Consider the following 14,029-nt stretch of genomic DNA (forward strand, 5'->3'; position numbering starts at 1 on the left):
GTAACCCTAATAAATGAGGAACAAAACAAAAACGTGTGAACACCATACGATACAAAAATAATGTGTCAAATATGTATTAAAAATATTTAGCATTCACTTCATAGAGTGAAACAAGTGTGCAGGGTGGTTTAAATAGATTTCCAGCTCCATCTATTGAATTGTTACCGCAGTCCGAAAATCTTAGTGTTGACAAAATAACCATGTTTTCAAATCACAGACGTATTAAATGCAAGTGCTGTTTTTATAAAATAGCACTAAATAGATACTTAATACTTAAAATAAGAGAAATTATATGAAAATACAAACAATTTATTTACCATTTATGTAACATAGTTCATTATACATTTATAAGACTTTTTTAAATGTTTTTTTCTTTTGTTTTAAAGTATCTTATGCTCTTTATGGCTGCATTTGTGGTTATAAAAAAAATAGGGAAAAAAAAAATAATATTGTGAAATATTACAATTTAAAATAACTGCTATCTATTTTTATATATTTTAAAATGTCATTTATTCATGTGATGGAATAAATTACATTTTTAATAATTAGCAGCCACAGTGTGAAGAGAAGTGTCACATGATCCTTCAGAAATCATTCTAATAAGTTGAAACCGTGAGGCATTTTTTTATAAAAAAAAAATTGTACATTCAAAAGAACATAATTTATTCTGTTCAAAACAATAGTTTTCATCTGCGCATGGTTGTGAGCGCACAGGGACCAGGCCGCCCGGAAGTAAGTGGCCCGTGTGTGTGTGTATGTTTGTGTTGTGTGTGGAGCATGTTGCCGTGATCGCCGTCGCTACCCGGTTTGTTTTTGTTCTCTGACAAAGTGTGAGTTACAGAGCAGCGGTCGGCTCATAAAGTGAAGGACGGGCAACGTTTTGCGTATTTGTTTGTATTTACATCAGCCTGATTTCAGTTTTTAACTCCACAAAATGGGTCCTGGTTAGGATTATTTTGGAAATAAAGAAGCATTGAGTTTGTAGAGGCGAGCTGATGCGGCTCAGGGGAGATCGGCGGCCCGCAGCCGTGTTCGAAGCCTGGTGCTGAATTAAGCTAGAGTCGCTGCGGCTCCGCGAACGAAAGAAAGGACAAGCCGTTGCGACTCGTCATTCCAGAACAGCAACGAAACAAAGTAAGATTTCAACTAAACAACTGCTGTCATATCAAAATATCGTAAAATGCCCTCACTTCTCTTGCTTGTATGCACACTTTTGACAATACCGCAGCACCCGACCTTGCGGGTGAAGTGTTCATGCTCAGTAGAAGCTAAGCGCGTTATTAGCTGGGCAGTCGGCGCAGCGCGAGAGGCCTCGTGCCTCGGTTCCCTTAAACGGACATTTAGCTCGCTCTCCACACAACACGGCTAACCGGCATCTCCAACAACCAAACAACACAGTTAAGATATATCACACTTCATACAAATGATATTTAGCAGCATTAGAACAAGGTTAACGTTAAGTGACAGTTTGTTGGTGAAATGTTTTGAGAGAACTTGAGTGTGGAATAGTCGAACAGGCTAAGCTAGTCGGGTTAGCAACCGCGGCATTAGCGATCATTATGGGGGTTTAAGCTGCTTTAGTTTCCATGGATATAGTTTTCTCGTATGACAACTAAAATGGAAAACAAAAGGAAATATAAAAATGACTGAAGTCTTCTTTCGCCAAATTCACCATATATTGGGATAATCGAAGGGTGAGAACACTGACCATTAACCGGTGTTGGTGGCTTGACGTTTAATGTTTACCAATAAACATTCACTAATCAGTGTTTACTAATCAAACAGGTTTATTTGAACATTTGACATTAAAATAAGAGGTGCTTTTTCCTTTTTTATATTGCCAATCCAATTCGAATCAATAAACATAAGTGACAATACAATATTCTCACACACTGTCAAAAAATATCGTGATTTTAACGGTAAAAGACCGTAAAATGCTACAGTGAAAAACTATTAATTGGCTAACAGAAAGTTTCCGTACTACATACAGTAAATAATTGTGATAGATCTAACTGTACATTTAATGTAATTTTACAGTAAAATACCGTTAATAGTCAGTTTTTGGAAGTGAAAAATGACGTCATTGTATAATTTACAGTAAAAAATCATAGAGACATATTTTTGTTGAAATTACTGTTTTTCTTAGTTTTTTCTAATCAGTGATCAGGGTTTTATGTTACATGTAATGTTGTTAAATTAATGTTTATTGCATTTTAAAATGTTACAATGATGGTGTTTAGTATTTGTGTGAATGACACTGCAACTTTTATATATTAATATGAACTTTCTTGTGAAAAAGCTGTTTGTGATGAGCTTTGATTCATCATGTGACTCTCATCACCACTGTGATTGGTGGTTGTCAGTGTATTACAATTGTACAAAATACGAAATACGTTTGTAAGTCTATAAAACCTAAAATGTTGCTACCGTATTTTTTTACGGTAGATTTCTGGCAACCACAGCTGCCAGTTTTTTACCGTAACTTTAATGGATTTTTTTTTTTTGTACATCAAAATACACTTTGTTTAACATATTCAACAAATAGGAAAAGTGAAAATTAGATGAAACTTATGTAGACAGAGTTTTTCTTTTGGGACATTTTCGAGGGCTTGGAGCCAGAGGGGCGAAAGTGGTATTTTGGGCGAATATGAGTTATTGATATCAAAATAAAGGTCTCGATGAGCTCTATCCAATGGTGCCAAAAAGACCTATCTGAGATCAAACTGTATTGAATAAAGAAACAAAACAATAAAGACAATAAAGACAAAAGTGTGAGTAATGTTTGGCTCTGAAAAATACATGTAGGTGAGGGTATTCCTCACACATACGCAGAGTTCTACAATGCTCTGACAGTGGACAGTGAGTAGAACTAAACAAACTAGTGAACAGAAAAGCAAATAAGATGCGACATGATACTTTGGATGTGGTCAATGAATAGACTCACAGAGTAATTGAAATGGTTGAACAAAAAAGAAAAGTGAAATCAGTAAAAAGAACATGAGAGAACTGTCAATTGTATAGAGTATTTAAAAAAAATAAAAAAAGAATGAGGGCAATTCCACGCAAAACTGTCACATCCATAACGCCAACTAAATACCATGGCATTGTGTTGGCGTTATGGATGTGACCGTTTTGCGTGGAATGAATTGCCAATCAGAAGTGTGTTTAGCAAGTTCAGTGACTTTTATTACAGTCTGTACTGTTCAGCAGATGCCCAGAATGGAAATGTGAAATGAAAAATTAGTTAATTAATTAATGAGTTAAATGAAAATTAATGACTTGTTCAAGTGTTAATTATTCAATCAATTCCCCTTTTGACCAATTATTTTCTGCATTATTCAGCAGATACGCCCAATATGTCCATAGAAGACTTGGAAATGTTTGGTGCCAAAAAGGCGTATCTGACTTTTTTGCCATATTCTTTTGATTTTAAAATGTTTTAGAACATGTTCATTGTGTTAATATGTCATAAGTTTATTACTTAAATACTCATTCATGTAAGTATGCCTGTGGTTACAATATTTGTGGTTTAAGGTTGTTAATACAGGTGATTGAAGTGTGGTCAAATTATTTTTTTGTCTCTCCTGTAAAGTTTGTCAAAAGCCACTTACGCCCCTCTGGCTCCAAGCCCTCGATTTGCATTAAATCGCAATATATACACTCACCTAAAGGATTATTAGGAACACCATACTAATACTGTGTTTGACCCCCTTTCGCCTTCTTCAGAACTGCCTTAATTCTACGTGGCATTGATTCAACAAGGTGCTGAAAGCATTCTTTAGAAATGTTGGCCCATATTGATAGGATAGCATCTTGCAGTTGATGGAGATTTGTGGGATGCACATCCAGGGCACGAAGCTCCTGTTCCACCACATCCCAAAGATGCTCTATTGGGTTGAGATCTGGTGACTGTGGGGGCTATTTTAGTACAGTGAACTCATTGTCATGTTCAAGAAACCAATTTGAAATGATTCGAGCTTTGTGACATGGTGCATTATCCTGCTGGAAGTAGCCATCAGAGGATGGGTACATGGTGGTCATAAAGGGATGGACATGGTCAGAAACAATGCTCAGGTAGGCCGTGGCATTTAAACGATGCCCAGTTGGCACTAAGGGGGCTAAAGTGTGCCAAGAAAACATCCCCCACACCATTACACCACCTCCACCAGCCTACACAGTGGTAACAAGGCATGATGGATCCATGTTCTCATTCTGTTTACGCCAAATTCTGACTCTACCATCTGAATGTCTCAACAGAAATCGAGACTCATCAGACCAGGCAACATTTTTCCAGTCTTCAACTGTCCAATTTTGGTGAGCTCGTGCAAATTGTAGCCTCTTTTTCCTATTTGTAGTGGAGATGAGTGGTACCCGGTGGGGTCTTCTGCTGTTGTAGCCCATCCGCCTCAAGGTTGTGCATGTTGTGGCTTCACAAATGCTTTGCTGCATACCTCGGTTGTAACGAGTGGTTATTTCAGTCAAAGTTGCTCTTCTATCAGCTTGAATCAACAAGGCATTTTCGCCCACAGGACTGCCGCATACTGGATGTTTTTCCCTTTTCACACCATTCTTTGTAAACCCTAGAAATGGTTGTGCGTGAAAATCCCAGTAACTGAGCAGATTGTGAAATACTCAGACCGGCCCGTCTGGCACCAACAACCATGCCACGCTCAAAATTGCTTAAATCACCTTTCTTTCCCATTCTGACATTCAGTTTGGAGTTCAGGAGATTGTCTTGACCAGGACCACACCCCTAAATGCATTGAAGCAACTGCCATTTGATTGGTTGATTAGATAATTGCATTAATGAGAAATTGAACAGGTGTTCCTAATAATCCTTTAGGTGAGTGTATAATTGGAATACTCAGCATATTGTAAAATGTTTCAAGTCCTAATTGCATCATATCATGATAATATCGTATTGTTGGGCCCCTGGTGATTCCCACCCCTACCATATCCTTACATGAATGGCTGTTGTTTTTGTTTGCAGTCTCCCTCTGATTCTCTTCTGGGAGTGCTCTCACTTGAAACATCGCCAAGATAGCTGGACCGGGCAGGAAACGGCCCAGCTCAGATCCAGATCCCTGTGGAAGCAGCTCCGGCAGCGGGAGCGAGGTAAGAGACGGCCGACCCATTAGCGGCAAGTGGCTGAAGATGGCCAGCAGCAGTACAGGACCCAGTGAATCGGGCCGGAGGCGAGGTCAGAGAGGACCTGACGATGCGGTCAGCACCAGCAAGAAGAAGCAGAAGGACAGAGTTAACCAGGAGAGCAAGGAGGCCAAGCGGGCAGCCTCAGCCAACAGCACAGAGACTAGGAAAGGTGAGGAGAGGACATGGTTTGTAAACACTCAAATAAGGGCAATTCATTTTATCTTTTTCATTTGTCCTTTCGCTTGGTGGTGTTCTGCCAGGCGTTAATCTTGGAACTCAAGCCATTGGTTGGGACCTAGACAGTTATTTGAATCATATTCTTGGGCAAAAATATAGTGTGGGATAATTGTTTTACTGCAGTGGTATCTAATGTAACATGAACCGAAAGAAAGTGTCTGTGGTGCAGTGTCCTTTTGACTGTTATAAAATGCAGTCTGGCCCAGAGCTAGAGGTTAAAGTCATTAAAGGTATAGTCCTTGTCCTGGTTTCGTTTGCAGAGCTGGGAAGATTCCAATATGTTGCGTAGTGTGGTAAACAGGGAACCGGGAAGTAGGGATGGGACGGTATGAAAATGTCATATCACGATTATAGTGACCAAAATTATCGTGATTATCAATATTCTAATCCTGGACAGGATTTACAGTGAGTTATTAAAGGGCTGAACGATTTTGGAAAATAATCTAATTACGATTTAGTTTTACCAATATTGCGATTGCAATTTAATTTGCGATTATTTTTTTAAGCTCTTTATCTTTTCTATTATTTCAACAAAAACGAGCAATACATCATTGTAAAATAGGGATGGGAATCTTTAGGCACCTCATTTTTTTCTTCTTAATTAATCTTATTAATAAAACGTAAAATATTTAATTACATATATAATTATAAGTACTTTAAAAAAGCATTACACATTAAACAACTAAATTAATACAATTATATGTTAAGAATTTTAACTAATATAGCTTCAAAACATAAAAGCAAATAACAAAGAAACATTAAAAACATTACAAGCAATAAACAGAGTGCTTTCAGAATTTAAGACTAGGCTGTCTGAACGTTTTCATCTCTTTTGAAATATAAGATGTGGTTTGTCCTGTCTGTTAAAATAACTGACTGTGTTTACATAAATTTCGCGTCATAAAAGCATTTTGAGATGCAAGTACATTTAACCACGTAGACGGAGTCGCTCACAGCCGCATGCTCAAAGCGCTTCGCAAAGCGTGTGTGACTATTTGAAATTGAAACCAGCTTCTGTCGGTGATTTTCATATTTTTAATATATAAGCCAACTGCATTCCAAAAGACATATGATGCCTTCGTAGAGCATTTGTAAGGAAAATACTGGCGGGCGAGACTACAAGAGTAACATCAAGCAAAGCACGTGTATCTCATAGCGCATCGTGTGCAATGCAGCCCGCGAATGTCCTTGTAATGCGCTTAAACTTTTCCGAACTTTATGAAAGATTATTTTTCGGAAGGTTCGAGTGGTGTCGTGTGTGTGTGAGGAATTAGAAGCAAGCAGAATATGGTTGTTTATAAAGCACACGCAGCGTCATCACGGATCTGTGTTTAAAACTAAACTCAGATTCTATTCTGAAATTATCTGAATAGATACAGAATCGTTGGAGAGAATCTATATCACAATATCACATAAATTAAACATAAACTGTTCTTTCCTGTAGCCTATGCCAGGTCTAAATGCGTAGCGTGCCAAGTTGATGCTTCATCCACAGTGCAGACTGCTTTACTCTCGCGTGTCACGTGACCAAAGTTTAATCGCAGCTTTTGCGGTTAAAAAATCGCTTTTCATCATATCGCGATATTATCGCAAATGCAATTAATCGTTCAGCCCTAAAAATCGCGCTAATCAAAAACGGTTTTAATGATAATTAAATTTTAAACGATAATACCAACCGTCAGAACATTTTATCGTGGTTTAGTGAAACCCGGTAATTGTCCCATCCCTACCGGGAAGTTACCAGACATTAACTCTGTGAAACGTACTGAACTTAAGTAGCCTAATTGTTCTGCTATGGTAGTCCCTATTGATTTAGCTATGTCACTATTTCTATTGCTAGCCTATTGAATTGGTTGTTGTGTGGCATTAGAAGCATGTTTTAGTTGGTATGTTGTGAATCCAGTTTCATTTAGGCTGACATTTCTGATAATCATCTTTTGGTAATTATCTTTGAACAAAACAAAGTGATAATGAAAGTTAAACTACAACAATAAGGGGATTTTGAATGCTGTGATCTCAGATGTTTTTACAGATATGTATAATTTCACATTGCTGACTGCTGTTAAATGAGCCTTATCTTCTCTGTTGGATGTTTATGTAAGTACATAAGTAATCATTTGTTTGGTTAGTGATGGCTTTTCAAAGTTATCATGTCCTTGGCATTCATGGAGAACCTTAAAGGGGTCATATAATGCCATTTTTGTACAAGCTAATATGATTCTTTAGGGTCTAAATTAAAAGTTTGTAATATACTTTAATTAAAAATTCTCATTAGTATTGTAAGAAAACACTAATTTTACCTGGTCAAAAACAGCTCTGTTTTCAGCACGCCGTTTCAGTGCATGTGTCTTTAAATGATAATGAGCTTTGCTCACCCCGCCCCTCTGTTCTGTGCGGACACCGTTTGTAACACAATAACCACGCGTTGTTCATTATAAACGTGGGATTATGAATTATATTGAGAACGTCGTACATAGAAAACATGCCGTAATGTACCCTGAGTGTAAACCTTAGACGCATTCATCATGAAGCCTGCAGCAAGGTTTGCAAATTTCGCAAAGATTAATATAAATACTAATATAAAGGTTAATAAAACATTACACTCACATCTTCTGTAGGTTCAGCAGTAACACGTTGGTACCGATCCGTTTTTTCTCGTTTGTAAAGCTGTCTGGTGTGAAATGATTCGCGTAAACATGAAAGCATGGACGATCGTGGGGAATCCCCGTGAGGGAATCCCCGCGTCAATCCTTTGGGCATATCGCTTCAAAAACAAAACTCAGCCACTGCATCTATAACGGCTCAGATTTAGGAACATCCAAATGACTGCTGTGTTCCTTATTACATCTAAGAACAGAACACCACAATCGTGTAGACGCCATTCTACTCCAGCATATCAACAATGGCGGACTACTATGACGACGGCTGTCACAGCTAGCTCAGGGCGGGTCTTGTGTTGAAGCACGGCTGTCAATCACAATCGCGGGAGGGGCGTACGATCTTATGACGTCACAATATCGAACGGCTTGATTTCATAGATGGTCAAACATATAAGGAGATTAAAACAAAACCACTGGATGGATTTTAATCATGATAGGATGGTTGTGTACAGGCACTGCCAACAGACATTTCAGTGCAATCAACTTGTAAAAGTGCATGTACCATTATATGACCCCTTTAATCTTAAAGTATATGGCGGCAGCTTCTTAGACTTTGTTGAATATACTTCAGTTGACCAGGCAAGAGATATATTGTTATTGCTTTATTACTGTTACAGATTGTTTTTGTTTAACTTTCAGATAGCTGTAATGCAGACCTATTTTTTTATTTCTACTTTTATTTCTACTTTTGCTGGCTCAAAAATGTATACTGTTTAAATTGTGAGTGTGACTTACAATAGTCATGGTTTTCATCGTTGTTTTGTGCTAATTATTAAGCTGCACATTTATGGAAGCTTCTTTCTGCCACAGAATTTTTTAATTTTTTTATTTTTATCTCACAATTCTAACTATTTTCTCTCACAATTGCAAGTTTAGGCTATATTCCGCAATTCAGATTTTTTTCCTCAGAATTGTGAGATATAACCTTGAAATTGCAAGTTAAAAAGTCCAGTTCTGAGGATTAAAAAATCCCCTGCCCTACATTTTTATTTTTGAATAACTGGTTCACTCGTATGTACTTCACAATACAGAATTAAAAAATGTACACTTACATCTGCTGGTAAAGTTTTCAGTTTACGATTACCATTGGTTATTGGGACGTGACTACTGGTTTGACAAACGTACATTAGCTTTTTTTTTGTCTCAGTGTGCCAGCCTGTGCCCTGTCTACTGAGTGTTTTGCCTCTGCAGTGCTGTGCTGAGTGCTGAAGTGTTGTAATCCAAGCCTGTGAGTCTCTGCTTCAGTAAAGAAGTGCTTTGTCAAGGTCAGTGGAGTGACTCTGCCCGGCACATGCATGAGAAGACTTCACTCCTCCCTCATTGGCCTCTAAATGCATTCGATATGGGTGCGCCATTGTCTTTCTCTTGTCGAAATGTCATGTTTCAGAGCACCATCCCTACACGAACAACGGGAGAAGTCTATGGACTGATGATTCCTTACATGTAAGGGAGGCTCATGGGATACTGGCAGAGTGGAGATGACATCACGTGGAATAGAAACCCGGCTGTGGGGCGTTGCGGCGTCTTCATGACCTTTTAGATCTGTGTGTCAAAGTGAGAGAGAGTAAAGGGACGGGACTAGCTGTCACTTGATCCTGAAGCCTGATCCTTAACGATAAACACGCTCTCTTTCTAGCTCTTTCCTGCTCTCTCTGACCTGCGGGCTCACATGCACCTATGTTAAACTCAATAACAGTGCAGTTTGAAATCGAAAGGGAGTTGGGCTTTCTGCTATGACAGGCTATCAGATTGTGTAGCGTTATCATGAAATCAGGTTTGATTTTTGTTTTTAATTTGTAGAAGCTCATTGTTTTCTCTGTACATTAATGTTCTTGTGTTTTCCCTCTGCTAATGGAATAATACTTTTAATTACAGTCAGGGTTTTCTTCAGTGATATTAAGTAATGTGTTTGTAATGGATCCAGCCTTACATGAATGTACATTTTTCTGTGTAGATTTGTTTCTGGACTGGAAGCAGAATGCGTATGAGGTGATTGTGAGGCTGAACTGTGGAGATGCTGGAGTGCTGAGAGTAGAAGATATCGATTCTGCTTTTTCCGATTCCGCCTGCCACATCCGCTTGCCGGGTAAGGACAGTATGTGTGCTTGTGGCCATCGTATTTGGTCCATGTTTGTCTTTTTTTTTGTTGTGTGCTTTGCTTGTCATTTATGAGTGTAATGTATACTATTTTTCAGTTTTTGAAAGGTTTTTTTTTTTCATTGAGGGAAATTAATACTTTTATTCAGCAAGGACTATTAAATTTATCGAAAGTAACATTGTAATGCTACAAAAGATTTATATTTCAAATAAATGCTGCTCTTTTGAACTTTCTGTTTATCAAAGAATTCTGAAAAACAAAGTTTCCACAAAAATAGTAAGCAGCACAACTGTTACATTAAAGGTACAATATGCAAGAATTTTGCATTAAAATATCCCATAATCTCAAGGCCAGTGTTATATATTTTGTTAAGTTGATTACTTACAATATCCCAAATGTTTCCAACTATTTTTAAATCGTGAGAAAATTGCGATTTTAACCAAGGAAACGGGGCGTTAGAGCAGGGGGGAGCTGGGAGTCGCCAGTCAATTGCGTCATATCCGCGTTACCCTCGGTTTCCGCTCGTACTGCATTCTCTGGTGGAGTCCTGGACAAATGCGGAAGTTGTAGTTGTAGCGTCTATCAAGCAACACACGTAGCTTGTTTCTTGCAGTCGTTATGGAACGTAATTATTCTTTACCGATTGCAGCTGGTTCTGTCGACAAAGTAACGTTATGCTTAATTTTATATTTCCTAATGTAGCATTCGGTATGTAAGGGAAGTATTATTGCTTTAGATTTCTGTTTAGTTTATTGACATTGTTTATCACGTCTGGTGTTTATGGCCATGTAAATAAATATAGCATGTGTTATACATAAATATTAATCAGTATTTTGGCAAATGATGTGGGCATGTTCGAATGTACTTTTACAACAATTGTTTAGAACACGTAAAACTGCCCCGCGTTATCACAACAATGAATTCGACATACAGTAACATCTATGATAACCAATGTAGTATTAAACCTTACTTTTCTTGCGGTTAATTCATTTTAATGAAATAAAAGTGTGATGAGGTTCAAGAGTCAGGAAGGAAGAAGACAGGGGTCGGCGTGACTGGGACTCGTACTTTATTAAAATAAAGCAAAACAAACAAAAGTCGTGCACAACGCGCATTCACCGTGGCAACCGCGACGGCACAAAACAGTTCAAAAATGAGAGCTCGGATCCACCGGTTCTCTTTCTCTGCGTCCAATTTTCTCTTCAGTCTCTCTCTCGTTCCAGCGCGCGGCTTATAAGCGGTCTCTCCACGCGGATCACTGCAATAAACTGCTCTCTCCCATTACAGACCGCGCTGAACCCCGCCACCCGCCACCCGCCACCCGCCACAAAAAGCATGTCATTATAAAAAAAGAACTTAGCCTCATCCATGAACATGATTTTAGATTCCCGTCTGACTGATTTACATCCACGGTGGAGTTTAAAACGACAGTTCCCATCATTCCACGCTCCTTCACATCGTCATCAAGCTACGCCGTTGTTTGGAATGTAGCGCCCTCCAGAGGCCAAAAATTCTTGCATATTGTAGCTTTAACATTGATAATAATAAGAAATGTTTCTTGAGCAGCAAAGCAGCATATTAGAATGATTTCTGAAGGATCATGTCACACTGAAGATTGGAGTAATGATGCTTTACATCACAGGAATAAATGACATTTTAAAATATATTAAAATAGAAAACAGTTATTTTAAATTGTAATAATATTTCACAATATTACTGTTCTTACTGTATTTCTGATCAAATAAATGAAAAGCCTAAGGCCCCGATCACACCTAACGCGTTTTTCAGGTTCGAAAACGCGAGGTGCACAGCACTGCCCAATCACACAGAACGAGCAGTGCGCTGCGTTTTTTATGTTGCTAGGCAACCACTGAAACAACTGTCCTGTCAGTCAAGTAAACGTCAAATCAGCCTTTTATTAACTTTATTTACTTTCTGTTAACATTGTGGTAGTTACGGTTTGTGAACTCGTTAAGCTCCTGGTAACCTGCGAGAGCACCACAAGTTTATCCTCCATCATCGCACTCTCCGGGCGTTCAAGCAACTGTAGCTTTCATCACTAAAACGGAAGGCCCGCCCCTCCATTCATTCGATTGGACAGTGGGAAAAAACGCGATGACATCGGGCGCTTTTTCCGCTTGGAGTTGCTTTTTTTTCAACTTCAAAAACACGAGGCGCAGCAGGCAGTAAAACGCGAGGCGCAGCAGGCGCTTAAACAGCTCGCAAAACGCTCGCTGCCATAGGAAACCAATTGAAAATAGGTGCCTCTCACTGTAAAAAACGCGTCAGGTGTGATCGGCCCCTAAGAGACTTCTTTCAAAAACAATAAAAAATCCTACCAACTCCAAACTTTTGACCAGTAGTGTATGTACTGTGATATTTGTGTGTTCTCAGATGGCCGTGAATGGAGCTGTCATCTCCACGAAGAGATTGAAGCCTCCTGCAGTAAATTGCTTTATAAGGAGAAAACAAATGTTCTGCAGCTTGTTATGCACAAGAAGATCCCCCTCAACACCTGGCCCACCTTCGCTGTAAGAACACCTGCTCACTCTTTTTTACTCTTTTTCTCTTGTTGACCATCTCCTCTTTTACACTTCCCAATAATTGAACCTATGTTTTTGTTGGGCAGATACAGCTGCCATTCCTTACAAAGAAATTCTGTACATTTTTAAAAACTAAACTTGACTAATCTAATGCAGTTTCTTTATCAGTCTATTTAGACGTCCCTTTTGAGGGCGATTTCCTATCTTTCTGAAAGAGCAATGTCAGAACTGTGTGGCCATGCACGCATGCAGCTTTGAGCATTCATGAATGTTTTCCTAGTCGGAGATCCCTCAGACAAGCTTTATTTATTCATGTTCCCCCATTATACAGAACAAGAAAAAGACTGAAGCGGTGAACATCCTTACAGAGAATGGCAGCAACCACCAGCAGTCAATCACAGGGCGGTCTGAAAAATCTGGCGAAACCATTGAAAAAATGCCCCCAGTGACTTCTGCTGAGCAAAAACGAGGTAAACCCGACCGAGGGTTGAAACGAGGGATGAAAGGCAAACAGGTGGAGCTCACTGAGAGCACAGGTGTGAAGGCGGCAGAGATTAAATCAAGCGATAAAGCAGACCCGATTAATGAGCCCAGCGCAAAGCGCACCACACGACCCTCTAGAAACACAAAGGAGCCCCCTCTAGCTCCCTGCTCCTCGAAGGAGTCTCAATCCAAACAAGCAGTTAATGGCAAGACACACACATCACCTGTAAGCAGTGGTGCTTCTTCATCTAGCAATGCAAAAGACAACAGGGCTCAGATGCAGGTCAAAGGTCAAGCATGCCAGGCATCGCAGGTAGAAAAAGGAGTGGACAGGAGGCCAAAAAACAGTGCTCAGGTGAGACTTCACTCGAAAATGAAAATAATCAGCAGGAAACAGAATGGTGGAAAGAATCTCTCACATCCTGTGGTCTGTCTTTTGTGTTGTTTACAGGTTGAAGCAGATGATAGCAAGGTTGCTTCCTCCGTGTGTGAGCCGAAGGTGACGCAGCAGGAGAGTTCTTCTTCTCCCGTGCAAACAAGCTCTGAAAAGATAGCATCAGATGAGACAGAGGAAAAGAAGCCACAGGCTGATACCCAGATCCCTAAAATGCTTCCAGCTCATGATTCAGGGTCTGGAGAGCCTGTTTCAACATCCTCAAAGAGACAAGAGTCTCCTCAGAAGAGCTGCTCAGAGGAGAAGAGAGACAAGTCCAAGGAGGAGCCACATGGAGGGAGCCATGAGGAGGATACAGGAGGTCAGTTAAGAACATTTGTAATATACTGTGACACATAATTTTTCAAAAACATTAAAAAAAAAATCTTACTGACTCAAAACCTTTGAACCTTTTTTTTCTCTC

At 39.3% G+C, this 14,029-nt stretch overlaps 1 protein-coding gene across 4 annotated transcripts in view; it reads left to right on the forward strand.

The window, feature by feature from the left end:
* The first annotated feature begins 727 nt into the window (after positions 1–727).
* The window catches only part of usp19 (ubiquitin specific peptidase 19), a 36,408-nt gene continuing 23,106 nt past the window's right edge, over positions 728–14,029 (forward strand). For 2 of the 4 annotated variants that reach the window (XM_082145411.1, XM_082145412.1), the window contains exons 1-6: positions 728–1,134; positions 4,991–5,320; positions 10,003–10,134; positions 12,541–12,677; positions 13,021–13,527; positions 13,624–13,927. In XM_082145411.1, coding sequence (XP_082001537.1) covers positions 5,155–5,320; positions 10,003–10,134; positions 12,541–12,677; positions 13,021–13,527; positions 13,624–13,927 — 1,246 coding nt within the window. In that variant the 5' untranslated portion in view covers positions 728–1,134; positions 4,991–5,154. The remainder of the gene's footprint in view (positions 1,135–4,990; positions 5,321–10,002; positions 10,135–12,540; positions 12,678–13,020; positions 13,528–13,623; positions 13,928–14,029) is intronic. The other 2 variants (XM_082145413.1, XM_082145414.1) reach the window with 1 other exon arrangement.

Source organism: Leuciscus leuciscus (assembly GCF_965113295.1).
Source record: "Leuciscus leuciscus genome assembly, chromosome: 18".
Lineage (NCBI taxonomy): Eukaryota > Metazoa > Chordata > Actinopteri > Cypriniformes > Leuciscidae > Leuciscus > Leuciscus leuciscus.